We start from the raw sequence: 17452 nt of genomic DNA, 5'->3' as shown, positions 1-17452 counted from the left end.
TTTCTCTTTTAAAAACAGCAGAAAGGTGGGTGGGCTAATTGCTTTTGCAGTTCTGCTCAGATCTCCAGATGTATTGGCACCTAACTCACAATGCTTGCAGACCTGTCCATCCCATTAGACTGAGTTTCTCCCAGGACCATGAAGGGGAAGGGAAGGGCTTTGCTTTCTTCCAGATGTCCGGCTGCAGCTGTATCATTACCATGCCTTGTAAAAGCTTTTTCCACAAAAGTGTCTTACTCTTTTTATTCTTTTCAACCCAGAGTTAGAAATCAAATATGCTAAAGGCTCTCTACCTGTCCATCAGCAGAATAACTCTCTGAAAACAGAACAAAATGCAACCAGATTTGCAAGGGGAAGCCAACAAAAGAAAGGTTTTGTATGAAACTGGCTTGACTTGTCCAGGGGATGTGAAAAACAATTCCCAATCGAGTTATGTGGCATTTTGGAATTCTGCTGACTGCTTATTTCTGTCCCCAATTTTTAGGTGACACAGTGTCACATTTGCAGCCAAGGAAAGAGTCAAAACCTAGGAGCCACACATACACACCTGTCCTCAAGGAAAGAGTCAAAACCTAGGAGAGAGTCAAGGAAAGAGTCAAAACCTAGGAGGAACCCAAGGAAAGAGTCAAAACCTAGGAGCCACACATACACACCTGTCCTCAAACACACAGAAAGAGAGAAAAGACACAGGTGGTCCTCAACATACGACGATAACTGAGCCCAAACTTTCCATTGCTAAACAAGACGGTTGTTAAGTGAATTTTGCACCATCTTGCAACCTTTCTTGATACAGCTGTGAAGTGAATCTGGCTTTCCCATTGACATTGCTTATCAGGAAGTCACAAAAGTTGATCACATAATCCTGGGACATTGCAGCCATCATAAATCCATGCCAGTTGCCAAGCATCCAGTTTTTGATCACGTGACTATAGGATGCTGTAACAATTGTAAATGTGAACTTTTTTCAGAGAAGTAACTTTGAACTGTCACTTAACAAATAGTTTTAGATTGGGGACTAACTGTACTTTATTTTACTGAAGAAAATACAGACACCTCCTATGACTGCCACTATAAAGATGTTGGAAAGAATTCCTACCTCTACATCGTTCCCTCCTTTGATATGTTTATTAAATATGTTCATTGGAGGTATACCTAGCAGATATTTCTAATGAACTTCTCATTTTCTATGCTAAACTTGAGGGAAATGAGCAGTCTAGAGAAATATAAATAAATACAATCAACATAAATGTTGACACTTGCTCATAAACTAGAAATCTTAGTACATTTAAACAAAGCTTGAATGGGGCAATAACCCATGTTACATTTAAAAAAAAACTTAAAAGTATTGACTACTGAGTGCTCATTCTGAATTACTTCTGACCTTGTAATAAACATTGCCAAACAAAATAAGCAAAGGAAAAACAGATGAATGTTGTGAAATACAAAATCTTAAGCTTCTTAGCTTTTCAAAATTGTTTTTAGCATAGCAGGTTTCAGTACCCTTTAAGCTTGGGTGTCATACAAAATCTTCTGTTCATTTTCCTGTTTGCCAAGGATAAAGTAGTCCCCAGCAAGGATCCATAATTGAGAGTTCAAGTTGGATCAGCCTGGAATTAATGGGAAAGATGTAACTCGGCAGAACATATAATCTCTGTGGCCTGTGATCATTGCCTGTAAATAGTGACTGTTAAGTTTAATGGATCTAAATTTAAGAAAAAAGAAATATTGGTATTACCAAAAAAAGTTTGAGGTGAGGAACACAAAAAGACAGAGAAAAGTCTGCAAATGTTAACATGGAGTGAGAATGAGGTTAAAACAATAGGAGAAAGAACAACAAAGGGAAGTAGGAGACACAGAGGGACAGAAGGAAATAGACATTGGTCTCTTATGTAGAAAGTAGTTACCTATATTTTTAGTTTCCCAGTTAGAAGGCAAAGCATTGGCAAAAGAGAAAGTAGAATTAAAACTATTGTGTTAAATTTATGAGCTGGCCTCTCTAACTTGGGCTTCTTCTGAAATTCCGATTAACACATTGCTCCCTAGGGTTGCGGGTCGATTTGTTATGTCTGAGCTGGTTTCTGTTTAGGCCTGTTGGATTTGTTGTAATTATTTTCTGCAGAGACTTTTACTCTCATAAAGTTCTTTTGTATTTTTTTAAAATCTATGTTCTCTGAGCCTAGACAAAATATATCCTTTGCCTAGAGTAAAGTTACTTTACGAAATCTCTAAATAGTGAGGTGGCCACAATAAGATTGCAACAACAGTAAGTCTTAATTATGTTATCCTGTCGATCTTGGAAGGTGACACATTATACCCAATCTTTGCAAGCTTAGCTTCCTGAGTTCTGATTGCTTAAGGAATTTGTGTATAAATAAATACAAATAATTCTAAAAAAAGAAAAATAAGGAAGACAATTTTTCCGGTCTGGTTATTTTTTGTGTGGGGGGGAAGGGGGCAGGGGGGCGGGGTTTTTTGGAAGTGGGTTTTTTTTTAAGTGGACATTCATCCATGACTATTAAAGAATCATCCTGAAGTTTTCTATAGAAGCTTCATTGTTTTGAAAACAGGCAGAAGCCCTCAAAGGAAATGGCCAAGGTACAGTAAGATTGTCCTTTACGCAAACTGGCTTTATTGTTACTGCCTTCTTCCTGAGCTAAGCCATGTGTGCCTCAGTGAACTTTTTCCTAAAGGACTATTTACAGTGGCTTTCAGGAAATGTCACGTTGACTTCCCAGAAGATTATGGAGGAACTAAGGTGGTTTCTCAGCCTTTTAAGCCATTTTTGGGGGTGAGCAAGATACCCTCAGAACTAAAATTGTGGCAAGAAATAAGGTCAGGGAATTAACATTAGTGTGGAGAAAGTAATGTAGTTCTTTCATTTCTGAAGTTTGCCCCTAAGTGACATTAAAGGGAATTCTGCTCTTTTCCTTTGTCAAACGGTACTTGGCAATATTCCCCTTGTTGCTTTGGAGCATTCATCTGGAACTGCAAAGCAGCCCCCTCACTGAGAATGGAAAAATAAAAAGCTTGATGGCTACCTTTTCTATAATATAGCTCAAGCCTGTTCAAAGTAGTTAGTAATATGGTGGTGGTTGCCTGAATTCTGTGTCTCACAGCATGAAAAACAACTTCATTTTGTTTTACCTTTTCTTTCTTTATCTTTGACCAGAACAATTGTTTTCAGACTATATTCAGGAGCCTATTAAAAGTCTGTGAGATTGCTGCAGATGTGTAGTATGAACACCAAAATAAAATGTCTAGAGAGTTCACAAAAGGTTGCCAGTATCATTTGAAATGTCATGAGATTTAAGACAAGAACAGCGAAGTGTCATGAGATTTGGTGATTTTACAAAATTTTCAACCTTTTAATAATAATAAAGGCTCCCATAGATACTACCAGAAAGGTGGCATTTCCCCTGGAAGTACAGCACTTTGTCTCTACTTATTTTTAGTAGATTTTTTTTTCATTTTCTGTATCTTTTTTGCCCCTTTATGCATCTTGAATTTATATTATTTTAGCTATTTGGCAATGTTTGTTAATCAAAATTCACTAAATAAATAAAAAAAATTGTTTAAACTTAAAGATATTAAATCCTACCAAAAAACTTTACCCATATAGCATAAACCAGGGGTCTCCAACCCCCGGTCCATAGCATGGCAGAAACTGGTCCGCTCAAACAAGCAAAGCCCCATCTGCGAGATGCAGGCAGCACATGAAACATGGAAAAACTTCTCTTCACAGAACTGGTCCCTGATGCCCAAAAGTTTGGGGACCACTGGCATAAACAGTCTTTGGAAAGCAACAAACCAACAGGCATTCGTCTACATTAAAGTGTTTTCAGGATGAACTTGGATAATATTCAGTGCACATTTTAAAAATAATCCTTTTTGTCCACACACGGTTTCTCCTGTCAGTTTTGATAAGCTGAGGCAGTGTGTGTATGTTTGACTGTGAATCATCGGCCTTTGTTATTACACAGCAGAAGCACTTCCGTACACCTGAGCTCTGTGATGAAGCAGCAAGAGATTATCAGGAAGTACCCATTCAGCAAGCATCCTTCATTTCTTCCGGGCCTGATAAATCCCAGCAGAGGTTGTGTGTTTGCTGGAGCTGATGAGCACGCTTTGCTTTCTCATAATGTGACGCTTTATGCCTCCTTCCCCTCCATGAACGCACGGGTATGTGTCAGGATCTTTTTCAAGTTGCTCCAAGCATCTTCCCCATAAATACCCTGCCAGGAAGAGAGTGGCTATTACATCCTGTCTTCAAAGCTTTTTTTTTGTGTGTGTGTGTGTGGAAAGAGACTGAAATAAACACTCTTTTACCTCTTCATCTCACAGCCCCGTAGCTGTCAAATGTTCCCAGCCAGCCATTGTAGTAAAGCTATTTTCAGAAAGGAGGATCTTCACAAGCATCAATAATAACAAACTCCATATTTAGTCAGTAGGTTAAACAAATTGAATGTGGAAAGCAAGGCTGCACTGTATTTTAGAGTCAGTAATGAAATGTTACACGCATCAGCTCAGCGTATAGTCAAATATTTGAAGACAAACATTCTTGTGTCAGATTTGTACCTGTTTCTGCAAGGCATCTTTGGAACTGCAATTTTCAAAGAGAGATCCATTATTAGTTCTTTTACAGAATGTAGGTCATAAAGCTTGTCTTTATTTTCCATCCTAAGCATAGCCTGCAGTCATTATGTCTTTTTATCCATTATACACATGAAAATGTAATTGTAAACTCACTGAGGAGCTAAAATTATGAAGGCTTTTCTTGAAGTCTTACCCTGATATCCTCAATTGCTGGGCATGAATACCTGTTATAAGCAGACCTGCTTATATAATCTGCCCTGGAAGTTAGAACCTTGCACAGTCAGGATTCCACCTCATAGAGTGTTGGGACATTTATGCCTAAGTTCTTGCAGCAGAAATATGGGCCACATTTCAGTCATGGTTATCAATGATAGGAGAAGCTGCATAATTAAGTGATGCCACTTTGCTCCCTGGTAATGATGGTAGACACATCATGGTTCTAGTAGGTAGGTTATGAATATAGAATGGGAACTGGAAATCATCCTCTAGGACCATGATGGCGAACCTATGCTATGCGTTCCAGAAGTGGCACACAGAGCCATCTCTCTGGGCACAGCAGCCATCACCTGTTGCTCCCCTGGGTTCTGGTGCGTGCATGTGCGCTGGCCAACTGATCTTTGCATGTGCAGGTGCACCGGAAACTGGAAGAGCAGCTCCCTGGAGCGCATGCACGCACTGGCCAGGTGGTCTTTGCGTGCGCAAGCACGTTAGGAATCGGAAGACTAGGTGGTTGGTGCACAGGTGCACACCAGGAAGCTAAGCTTCCAGTTTCCGGCCCTCACGTGCTGCTCTTCCAGGTTCTGGCGCATGCGCACACTCCCATTTTGGCACTCAATGCAGAAAAGGTTAACCACCACTGCTCTAGGAATTCAAGTAAACAGTGATCCTTATTACCTGCATCAATTGTGAAAGATGTGGAGGGAAAAGAAAAGACTAGATGAGCTTTCCTTTTAGTATTGCTAGATGTCTTTGCAACTGTAATCAACTGCAACTCCAAAATCAAAGCATACATTAGTAACGTGCCAATCAAGTGACTTTGTAAGGATATACTCCTTGATTATATGTACAGGTAGTCCTTGACTTAACAACAGTTTATTTAGTGACCGTTCGAAGTTACAGTGGCATTGAAAAAAGTGACTTATGACTGTTTTCACATGTACGACCATTGCAGCTTCTCTGTGGTCACATGATCAAAATTTAGATGGTTGTCAACTGATTCATGTTTGTGATGATTGTAACATTCCGGGATCGTGTGATTATCTTTCATGACCTTCTGACAAGCAAAGTTAATGGGGAAGCCGGATTGACATAACAAGCATATTCCTAACTTAACAACTGCTCTGATTCACTTAACAATTGTGGTTATAAAGGTCCTAAAATTGGGCAAAATTCACTTAACAAATGTCTTGCTTAGCAACATACATTTTGGGCATAATTGTGGTCGTAGGTCGAGAACTACTTGTATAATCTTTTCTTAAAATTAGGTCAATGCAATAAACTACTTTTCATGCCAGATCCTCAGTCCAACTATGATATTATTGTCTACCTAGAGGTTTAGTCCTTAGGAACCGCGGTGGCGCAGTGGTTAGAGTGCAGTACTGCAGGCTACTTCGGCTGCCTACAGTCTGCCTGCAATTTGGCAGATCAAATCTCATCAGGCTCCAGGCTGACTCAGCCTTCCATCCTTCCGAGGTGGGTAAAATGAGGACCCAGATTGTTGGGGGCAATAATGTTGATTCTGTAAACTGCTTAGTGAGGGCTGTAAAGTACAGTGACACGGTAGTAAGTGCTAAGTGGTAAGGGCTATTGCTATTCCTAACTTGATTGATTATGTATCATAAAAACTAGAGATCCACTTTAACATTTTATTTCATGAGGAAACTTAGATAAATAATTACAATCATTTTTGAAATCGGAACAGGATAAAATTTGCAATATAGAATATTACCAGGGAACGGAGGAAATAAAATCTGCTGTAGTTTAATGTAATTTTGTTTTCTCTCCCTCCCCCTTAGCCCCGGCATTAAATTTATTTGAAAGTTATGTTGATGTTAAGTAATGAAGCATATGAATGTCAATATTCATAAAAATGGTAAAAATACTTTTTAAAAAGTTTGGTTCTGTGTTTAAAATGTATGGATATTGTGATGAACATAGAAGTAGATAGGCTGAGGACTTCATACAGAGAGATGAAAGATGATAGCAAGAAATAATGTGGTCCTTTCCTGAGTTTGGTGAAGCTGGCTGTTGTAAGGTGTAAGAGATTAATTCACACATCAATCTTTTCATTAAAAGCAATTGTAGTTCTTAAGACCACAGCGACATGTTTTCTTATTTCAATGGATAAGAAATTGTAAACTGCCAAGAACCAGTGATCACAGATTCTTTTTCTGAAAGGATTGAACAAACAGTGTTGATCTAGTCAAAAGGATTACTCTGATTTAAAGGCAGAGTGGTCAGTCGTTAGATCCAAATGAGTTTTACAAGCACTCAGAATTACTTTTGAGCATATAACGGTGTTGTCAACCTATTGTATTAAGAGATGGAGCGTAATAAAAAATTGTGAACTGCAGCCAAGGTTAATTAGAGCAATCCATCCTGCTGCAGTTTATCTGAAATTGAAATTTTTTCAATCTATTCTAAGTTTTGGGTTTGCATGGAGTCAAACGTAACTCTTGTTTTCATTTTTAAAATTTGGGAGTAGAGTCTCTATTAGAGTAAGTAATCTTGCATCTAATCTTGCATCATGAATGGTAAAGTAACATGTATAGATGTTTTACCCAGAATCTATTCTGTTCATTTTGTGTAAGATGTAAAGCACCCTGGTACCAGTTTCTCAGTTCTTGGTACTGTTTATATTGACTTGGCTGATACAGTATTAAACACAAAGAAGATACCAAGATATTAAAATTGTTCATTTTCTTTCACCTTCACAAATATTAGCAGGTATTAAATAGCACTGGAATTGTTGTTTTTACCTAGAATTTGAATGTTAGTTCTTCAGATACTTAATCCCTTATTTAGGCCTTGGCTTATTCTAAGAAGGATCATAGGCACAGTTTGAGAAGTTAATAGTCTTGTTATTGCAGGACAGATTGAAGCCATATATTGCAGTCACAAAAGTCAAAGCCTTTAATATATATTGAGTTCAAATTCTAGACCTTATCAAGATCAAACTCCAGGTTGTGGGCAGAATTAGCCTGCAATATTGCACTTTAACCACTGTGCCACCAGGGCTCATTGGGTATGTGGCTACAATGATGGCCTTGAGAGGTATTCAAACTATGTTAGTATATCATTTTCTAACCTGGGGACTGCTGATTTCTCCTTCAGCTTCGTTTCTTACAGAACTTCCCTTTTGATTTAGCAAAACTGGTCTTAGCTATTATTGGATGGGGATGAGGGTGGTGGTGGTAAGCTAATTCACTTTGTATAAGTCCTGCACCATATAAATGTATCATTTTTTTAATTTTGAAGTCTTGGTATGGAAGGTATCCAGTAAGGTAAGGGTATCCATTTAAAACCAGAATGTATGACATAAAATATAAGGGATTTCCTTATTTTCTGAATTTAAATTTTTGGAGGTAAAAAAAAACCCAAACCCAACTCTAAAATATTTAACCAGTAAATTAAGAAAGTGAGATTCTGGTTGCCATATTGAAAATTTTAAACAAGGCAGAAATTTTTTCAGCATTAGTTGTCTACATGTAGCTGACTTGAATAGCAGCATTTTTGGTTTTTTAAAAAATGTTTGACATTTGTTTGTTAAAGCACCAAATAACTGGCATAATTTCTCTTTTACATTTAAAGTTATTTTTGGTTAAACTTGAAAACTCATAAAACTACACAGTAAAATATTCACCAAGTACATAAAGCAGAAGCCAAGCTTTATTTGAAATTTCCACATTATATTATTTATAGCATAAAAACATAAGGATGATATTATCATGAAAGCAGCCATTAAAAAAATAAATAGAAACCACTTCTTTAAAATTTTGCCATGCTGTGGATTATATTGACCTCTATTGAAATGCCAGTTTTGTAAGCAGAATTGAATTCCTATTTTAAAATCAATTTAATTTTCAGAAGTTTAAAGCATTTGCCACTGAGAATTTTGAAGGAACTTTTAAAAAGTTTTCTTTTTTCCTTTTCCCAACTCAGTAAACAAAATTAAAATGTATGAGTAGCTTGTATAATGTTACCTGGGAACTACATTCTAAGAGTTTTTTTTAAAGGAACAAAAATGACCAAGAGGTCTTCCAAAATCAAATGAACATGGTAAATCACATTTAATTTGTACGGATATGATGTGCCATCAGTGGATACTTTAAAGTAAAGGTTTACTTTAACCTTTTTTATATGAGATTATAAATTATATTAATGTTATTCTGTCTTACTCTTGAATTTGTAAACTCAAAAGTACAGACCATTTCTGCTTAAAGAAGCTGCATTTATTCCATTTACTTGTACTTCAGCCAGACACAAATTAGATTTTACAGGTGGAATTTAATTTCAGTCATATAATTCTGCCTTACTCCTATGCTTATGCGATGTGCTTTCTGCATATATGCTGCTGATGCTTCAGAATTATTGTTGGGGGTATGCAGAAGAACTTATATTTGTTGTGCTATTGAATTTGTGAAAAATAGTATGATTGCTTTTTTTAAATGTTTATAGCACAGAATTCTATATCGGGGTCCCCAGCCCCTCCGGTTCATGGACCGGCACCGGTCCATGGAATGCCAGAAACCGGGCTATAAAGCAAGCGAAATGTATAAAGGCAGCACACGAAACCATGCCCCTTTCAGTCCACTGAAAAACCTCTTTCCACAGAACCGGTCCCTGTTGCCCAAAAGGTTGGGGGCCACTGTTCTATATTAAAATAGTGAAGCCTTTTAATCCCCCTACTTCATTTGAGGATTTTTAGTGGGTATTTATTTATATTGTTACTGACTTATTAGTTTGGTTTTGAGCATAATCTCTATCCAGCTTTAGAGAGACCTTATCTGTAGCTTTTGTTGGTTAGATGGGCTTTTGGGTGTTGCTTATATACTGAACCTAAAATAATGTGTATCTTTCTTTTTTATTCAAAGCTTGAAGAAAAATTCCACAGAAAGACCTACATATCCTGAGCTAATGGTGAGTTTATCTTGTTGAATCCAAGTGTAACACAGATTTTCATTCTTGCATTTGAATAAACATGAGGAGGTCAGAAGAATAGTGACATCCTAATATTTTTGTTCTCTGCCTTTATCCTTTACATAGCCAAAAGAAACGTCAGTTATAGAGTTGTTGCCTGTAGGACCATGTTATCGCTTGCACCTAGCTCTCCCTTGTTGTTTGCTCAGGTATATTCATCTGAATGCAGAACATCCAGGCACAGTTTTGAAATCAGTGAATGAGGAAGGAATGGAGGAGAGGGGAAGGGAAGGGAAAGGAGGGAGGGAGGAAGGAAGGAAGGAAGGAAGGACTCCCCTTCAAATGTTAGAGTTATTTGATGCAGTGTTTTATGAATTAGTATCAGGAATGGATGAATCAGTTGGTTTCTAATCCAAGTCATTTTTGCTTCTGCTTGTCTATAAATTGAAATACACAACTGCACATATGCTCACACACGCAAATGTGCCTGGACACGCACAATCATATGGAAAATACGAGGTCTGCTTTTTTATTATTGCCACAGTTTTCAATATGTATACTGAGGTATTTAATTTTGGGGTTTTTTTTGGTAGCTTATCAAGACTTTCCGGTGACTTCATTACGGTTCAGTATTCTTTAAAAGAGAGACATGAGCTTGCATTTAAGAAAACAAACAGCACAGCCTTTATTTTGCCAGTGAACCTGTTTGAGTTGTTGCTGTATTAATTCCAGTGTTTCATTGGTCCTGGAAATCACACAAAAGAAAAAAAAATACCTACAAGGGCAGTAGTAACAGCGGTCAGCATCCAATTAGAGTGGAGGACTTCGCCTATAATGAAATGAAGCATAGGAGGCAAAGTGAACAACATTGCCTGAAACAGCAGGAGTCAGGAAATGCTACTTTTGATATGGAGCAGGAAACAGTGGGTGGAGGTTGTAATCTCAATAGGTTAAGGGCAGTAGAGAAGCAGTTGTGTGTTTGTGCCCTCAGGAAACAATAGCCCATAGTTGTGCACTGGGGCAACTAATGCAAGACTAAGCACCAGGCTGAAGAGTAAAAAAAAAAAAAAAGTCTGGGAAGCCTGAAAACTGATCATGAGGGGAGGAATAAGGTTCTGTCGTGGCACTCAGGAAGTGTCTACCTCGCCATTTAAGTTAGTTTGGTGTGATGCTTGTGGCTCCAGGCTAGAAAGTGAGAGACTGAGTTCAAATCCTGCCTTAACCACGAAAGCCAGCTGGGTGACTTAGGGCCAGTCACTTTATCTCAGCCCAACATAGGAGGGGGAAGTGTGTTGTATATGTTCGCTGCTTTGAGTTATTTGTAAAAAATAATAAAGGCAGGATACAAACAAACAAATTAAAAATATGGATTTTTTAAATTGGGGACTTTTGTCACCTTCCACTCATCGCTTTCTTTTCTTTTCTTTTTTTAGCAACACACCTTCTTTACCTTTCATGAATCCAAAGAAACAGATGTGGCTTCTTTTGTCAAACTCATCCTGGAAAACTGAAAAAAAAGGACTTGTACATTATTTTATTCTTTGATGGACTGGTGGGATTAAGGAGGAGGGGGTCATGGTAGGACAGCCTTCATTACAGGAAAGCCAGAGGAGAACTTAACTGGTGGCCATTTTCCTTTTTTTTTTTGGTAAAATCCTAAACTCCTTCCCTAGAAGGCTTTTTTAAAGGGTTCTTTGGTATTCATAGTGATATAGAATGAACTGATTAGTGAAATGAATTTTAATAAGATTGTCAACCATAAACAAAAAAATACACAAAACGACGAGTGATTTAAATGATGATATTTTAGGGCTCTCTAACCAACCTCTTGACTAGCCATACTTAATTTTCTGTCAAATCAGATTTCTTTTGTTTATGGTAATAGGTGCTACGGTAGTTATGAAGTTCGATATAGAGTTATATTTTGTCCTTTCTATTATTTTAATATTTATGTTAAGCGCTTGATTTTTAATAGAATTCTTGTTTTTGTTTTTATGTGAGACAGTGGACAATAATGACAGCTAAAACAGTGAAGTTGCAGAAAAGAGTATTTATAGTACTTTGTAAGAAAAGGAAGAAGAGAAGGTATGGTCCATTTATATCATGGATGACTAATTTACATTGAAATAAGAGTTTGGTTTGTATGTTACACCAGCAATGTATGAGGAAGTCTACATCATTCCCTTGGATATATCTGAAGATTGTTTTGGCGAGAACATCAACAGGATGGAAAAAGAAAAAAAAGAAAACAAAATGATTTGTTGGATGAGATTATTATTCCAGTGGTTTGGTTTAAAACTGAAGTCTTTATAAACAATTATACCCTTAAGATTAAGATTCTATCTCAGTATCAGGATCTGTGGGATTAACAGTGGGAGTGACTTATTTAAAAGTTAGTGGAAAAATCAAAAGCAGCTTTGATCATTGCTTAAATAATGATAATTCTTTAGATCATGGCCAACCAAGGAAAAAGTCCATATTGGTTTAGTAGAGAATTTTGTGCTTTTCAATGGGAAAAAAAAAGGCTTCACAAAGGAAAGTGGGACTAAGAAGGTATAGAGATGTGGGTTTCACAAGAGGGGAGGAGAATCAAGAAACAAGCAAAATTTTACTAGTTTTAGGTTGTTCTGAGAACACTGAGCTTGCTTTGGACTCTCAGGTGTCCCATAGTGGTCTTTCTCACCTATATGAATCTTTTTTTCCTTGCTTCTTCCTAAAGAAGACCCACCTGGTCTATGACAATTCACCAGAGCCAGCTCGCCATGACCACACCCAACTCGCTACAGGACAACTCGCTGCGGGATAAGAGTTACACTAATATCAAAGAAATGGCGGAATAGAATAATTAAAGGATACAAAAGGAGGGACAGAATAAAATGTGAATGGCAAACTTTAAAATATTTTTTATTTATTTTAAATAATTATAAATAGAATTGTTAAATTGTCCCACAATGAGTTGTCTTACAGTGAGTTGGCCGTGGTGAATTCACCTGCTGCAAGTTGGCTGTGGTGAGTTGGCTGTGTCATGTTGGCGCCAGTGAGTTTGCTGCAGCAAGTTGGCTGTGGCAAGATGTCCCATTCTCATCTCTGGCACACGTTAGACTAGTCTCTGTCTGAAAACAAAAATAGAACAGGAATTACTAACTAAGCATAATTTCCCTCATCTAAAACGAGCAACAGCAAAAACACACTGGCAGGGCTAAAACTACTTGATTTTTCATTCAGAAGTGGTTGTCATAGATTTTGTTTTAATATATGGAAATGACAATTTGTGTGTCTCTCTTACTTCATGATACACTGTTTTTTATTAGGGTTGTTTCATAAATAAGACCGGATCTTATCTAATGAAAATAACTGCAGTTCTCCTGTGATTTCCACAGCAACTTTTTGTTCAAGAAGCATTTCTGTTTCCTCCTGACAAATTAATTCTTCCCAGTGATTCAAGTGGTGATGTTTGTTCACACCAAATGGAGGTTGTGGGTATAGTAGGAATGCATCCAGGGACTTTAAGATGTGCTGGCCAATATGTAATCGACACCTTCCACATCTGGAGAGCATCAAATTGGGAAGACCCAGTATATTAGTATTGATAAGGTAGCTTTTTGTCAAATATATTTTGATCCTGCTTTCTAGCAGTCCATATTTTATAGTGTGTAGATGGTCTTTCTTGCAGAAGTCCACTGGAAATAATTTAGAAGATGTTTAATTGCAGATAAAACACTAAGATCCTTCCCTTCCATTGTATTTTTTCAAAGCAGAGAGTGGTTTGTAACTATTCTACATGTCTGGTTACCTTCCCTGTCCCCCCCCCCCCCAGTTGATTCTTAGCTGCTGTGATTGATTGTCAAAGCTCAGCCAGCCAGGTTTTAGAACGAGTTCCAGCATCTATTCTCACTTTGAAAAACATGTCATTTAAACTCAATTTTGGGGTTTCCTATAAGCGGATCTGACGCTTGCCATACAGATTGTTTTGTTGCCTTTTTTCTTCTTTTTGGAATAATGAAGCTCTATTGGATATTACATCCTCTTGACCTCAGAACACCTTTATCGGAGTGCTGTGGTAACAGGCAGGCTGGATTTAGGAGATCAAATTTGGCTTAATAGGCAATATTAATATTCCCATTGGTTTCCAATAGCTGGAGCATGCCAGTGATGTCTGCAGTTAAATCTGACTGGAAAGAATAACACTGTACGCCTCATGCTTTGTTTTAGGGATTAGAATGCGGTGTTTGTGAGCTCTTTTGTCAGGTCTGTCCAAATATAATTCATCTCTTGGCAGGTACACAAACCCTCCCACAGTTATAGAATAAAACGTGCCTAACATCTGTATTTTCTATTCCAGATTTAAAGCTTTGCTTGTCTTTGTTATTTAAAAGTTCTCATATCATGTTAGTGAGCATAATTCCCCTCAAATGTTCACAGCCCTTGAAATGCAGTCCGAATTCATGTCCATTTTCTAAAGGATGATAGGTTAAAATGGAAAAGAAATAACTGATCAGATTGTCTCCTGAAAACAGGGGTAAGAAATAACGGGCTTAAAAGAAGACATCGCCCATTCACATGTATGTCACACAGACTTGCACAGTTGTACCTCCAGAGTGTTCTGAAATAGATCGTCCTGCTTGAAGTTGTTATAGAGATTTCATTTTTATAGGCTGTCATATAAATAAATACAACTGACACAGATACCCATTATGTGTCTTATACAGAAAAATGAATCCTTCATCTGCTGATGTTTTCCAAGTCTTTCAATATTTGGAAATGTTTCTGGGTTCGGCAAGGCTCTATTAGTACCATTCATGTATTCTAGTAAATGTTAACAGAACAGGAATCCATGGCTGCTGTGACTGATCTTTAATTTCAGCATTCTCAGCTGTCTGTTAATTTACTTTGGAATAATTATTTTTGATGATACGTGGATTTGGGGCACAGCTATATGCAAAACTGGTGATCCTCCTGGGTTGCTTTCGCCCCCTCTGTAAAACAGTACTGAAAAGTTTACCATAATGGCATACATTTTAGAAATGAATATAGATGACTGTTGAAACCATTTCTAAGCAAGAAGTAGCTGACAGAGAATGATGCATGAAGCAAAATCCTATTATTAAAAACAGAACATTTTGCCATGCCATGATAGCAAACTAGTAAACACTGCTGTGGACATTTGCAATACAGTTGTGTGTCCAACTTTGAATTGTGTATCTTAGAAGCTTCTGGAGTAGGAATGCCCATTTTCAGTATTGCTTGGAACAGTGATGGAAAAGGGGTGGCTTTGAGGTACTCAGAGATGTGCACTCACACACACACACACACTGTTGCCCTCTTATTTGAACTGAAAGGTAATTGTTGAATTCTTTTCTACAGGGTATTGCTTTTGTCATCTCATGCCACACTCTACTTGATCATTTCCTACTTTCAGATGTAGATCATGATAGCATAACTCATTCCTCCATTAAAAACAAAAGAATCATTTTTTTTCCCCAGCCTCTTAATTACTTTGGAGTTCCTTCTTTCTGAATGCTATGAATTCTTCCACTGAGGTTCTTCATCACACACAACTTGTTTGGGAAAGCAACCAATGAATTAAAGACGGCCTGGTGTGCATTTATTTAGGGAATGAAGGAAATACTTTCATGGATTCTGATTTTCATACAGTCTCCAGGCAAACCTCAGAAAAGGCCTTAGAAATTATGTTTGTGCGATTTTTCCCCCCCTTCTTATAATGTGGAAAGTTTTTTTGTTTTCTTTTGTTTTAAAGGAACATTTCTTTAACTAGAAAATCTATCTTTCCACTGAAGGAAATAATGTGGGGATGAGTTGCTGCATTTTAGGTTTTAAACGTTGACTAATATTTATTGGTCAATGTTTTCTTTTCAAAATAGGAAAATTAAATGCCCATTCTTATGTCACGAAAGTATTTTTCTATGTCATAAAACACAGCCTAATTAATTTCAGACCCTGGAGTTTAATAGTCTAAAATAAAACAAGAGAAAGAACAAATCCATTGAACTATGAAGCTTCATATAATTATGAGTCACTTAATCCATGATTCCATGGGACCAAAATGGATTGTTTTAATTCCATTTAATTTCTTCCTGAAATTAAAATTTTGATTCTCAAATAATGTAATATTTTCTGAACCAAAACATTTGCTGCAGGGGTGAAATTCAAAATTTTTCTCTATTGGCTCTGTGGGCGTGGCTTGGTGGGACTCAGTCTCTAAAAGGAAGAGGGTGGGCATGGGCGTGGCCAACCGATTCAAATTGTCCCTACCACCTTTCTGAACCAATTCAAATTGTCCCTACCACCTCTCCTGAGGTGGTGCAAGGTAGTTGAATTTCATCCCTCATTTGCTCCTTGTCATGCCTAGTCATTGTTATGTGTGTGTATGTTCTGGCCTACGTATTCTGCACCTCAGTTTGAGTTGGTTGATTATGATGTTCAACTATAACATTAAGGCCTTTTAATGTTCATACAGACAACAGCAGATCTTGGCTAGTTTGCTGTTCACTCTTTGTGGGACTTGGAGCCTGTAAATGTGCCATTGCTGCATTTTCCCAAACAGTGGTTTCATAATGGACTTGACAGATTAGCTGAAATAGTGCATCTGATACAATTGACTGATCTACTGGTTGCTCTTATTTTTCTTTTCTAATTGTGCGTGAATTGAAAATACATCCTACGTAAATTTGTACAATTGGTATTCAGAGCTTCTCAACACTGACCCACACCAGGGCATCTGGTGTGTGAGATACTCCAAATTGAAACAGGAAATGAAAAATTTTATACAGAACTGCCAAGCAAGACTTTTTAGTTACCTCTATGCAGTATGTAATGGAGTGAGATCCCACAATCTGTTCCTTAGGGCTTTCTGTTGTATGTAGCAAGTCATTGCTGAGTTACATGGGATAGTTTCCTCCATAGCACTGCGAAAAGAAAAAGCCAGTCTCCACTCAGCATAGCATTAGCAGATAGTGGCATCATCATATGCTATATATACAGTATGATATTACATTACATGATAGCAGTATTCCAGTATTTGAGTGGCTGCTACAAAGAGGAAGTGGCCTGCTTATTTTCCAAAGCATCAGAGAGCAGATCAGGAAATAAGGGGTGGAAACTAATCAAGGAGAGAGGCAGCCTGGACTTAAGGAGAAACTTCCGAACAGGGAGGCCAATTAACCAGTGGAACAGCTTGCCTTCAGAAGTTGTAGGTGCTTCATCACTGGAAGTTTTTAAGAAGAGATGGAGAGAGACACTTGTCTGAAATGGTATAGGGTCTCCTGCTTGAGCAGGGGGTTGGATTAGATGATCTCCAATGTCCCTTCCAGCTCTATTCTGATTGATTGATTAATTGAAGCTCCTTGGGGAATTCTGGAAATTAAGTCCACTCATCTTGGTGAGGTTGAGAAATACTGCTATATACAATTCTGTGGGGAATACCTGACGTGATTCCTAGGGATTAAGAGAAGAAAGAAAATTAACAATTTTACCACCCATTTTTACACATGCACACGCACACACACATGTTTATATATTATATTTTAGTCTCTTAATAATTGTTTTCATATTGCACAACTTTCACCTTTCCCACTTCCATTATCCCATTTTTGGGGCAGGTAAACCAGGTTCAGTCAGTTTTAATTTTGCTTCCCCATTCTTTGAGTAAGACAGCCATTGAATCAGCATGCAGCCTAAAACAAAATAAAGGCTTAGCATA

At 37.6% G+C, this 17452-nt stretch overlaps 1 protein-coding gene across 1 annotated transcript in view; it reads left to right on the top strand.

Moving 5' to 3' along the window:
* MAP2K6 (mitogen-activated protein kinase kinase 6) overlaps window positions 1–11986 on the top strand; it is a 96534-nt gene extending 84548 nt beyond the window's left edge. Inside the window, exons 11-12 of the mRNA XM_026701713.2 lie at window positions 9687–9732; window positions 11166–11986. Coding sequence (XP_026557498.1) covers window positions 9687–9732; window positions 11166–11243 — 124 coding nt within the window. The 3' untranslated portion in view covers window positions 11244–11986. The remainder of the gene's footprint in view (window positions 1–9686; window positions 9733–11165) is intronic.
* The last annotated feature ends 5466 nt before the right edge of the window (window positions 11987–17452 follow it).

The sequence above is a fragment of the Pseudonaja textilis genome, chromosome 2 (genome assembly GCF_049901715.1).
Source record: "Pseudonaja textilis isolate UNSWEBS1 chromosome 2, rPseTex1.2, whole genome shotgun sequence".
NCBI classification, from domain to species: Eukaryota; Metazoa; Chordata; class Lepidosauria; order Squamata; family Elapidae; genus Pseudonaja; species Pseudonaja textilis.
This window is presented reverse-complemented; position numbering and strand designations above follow the sequence as displayed.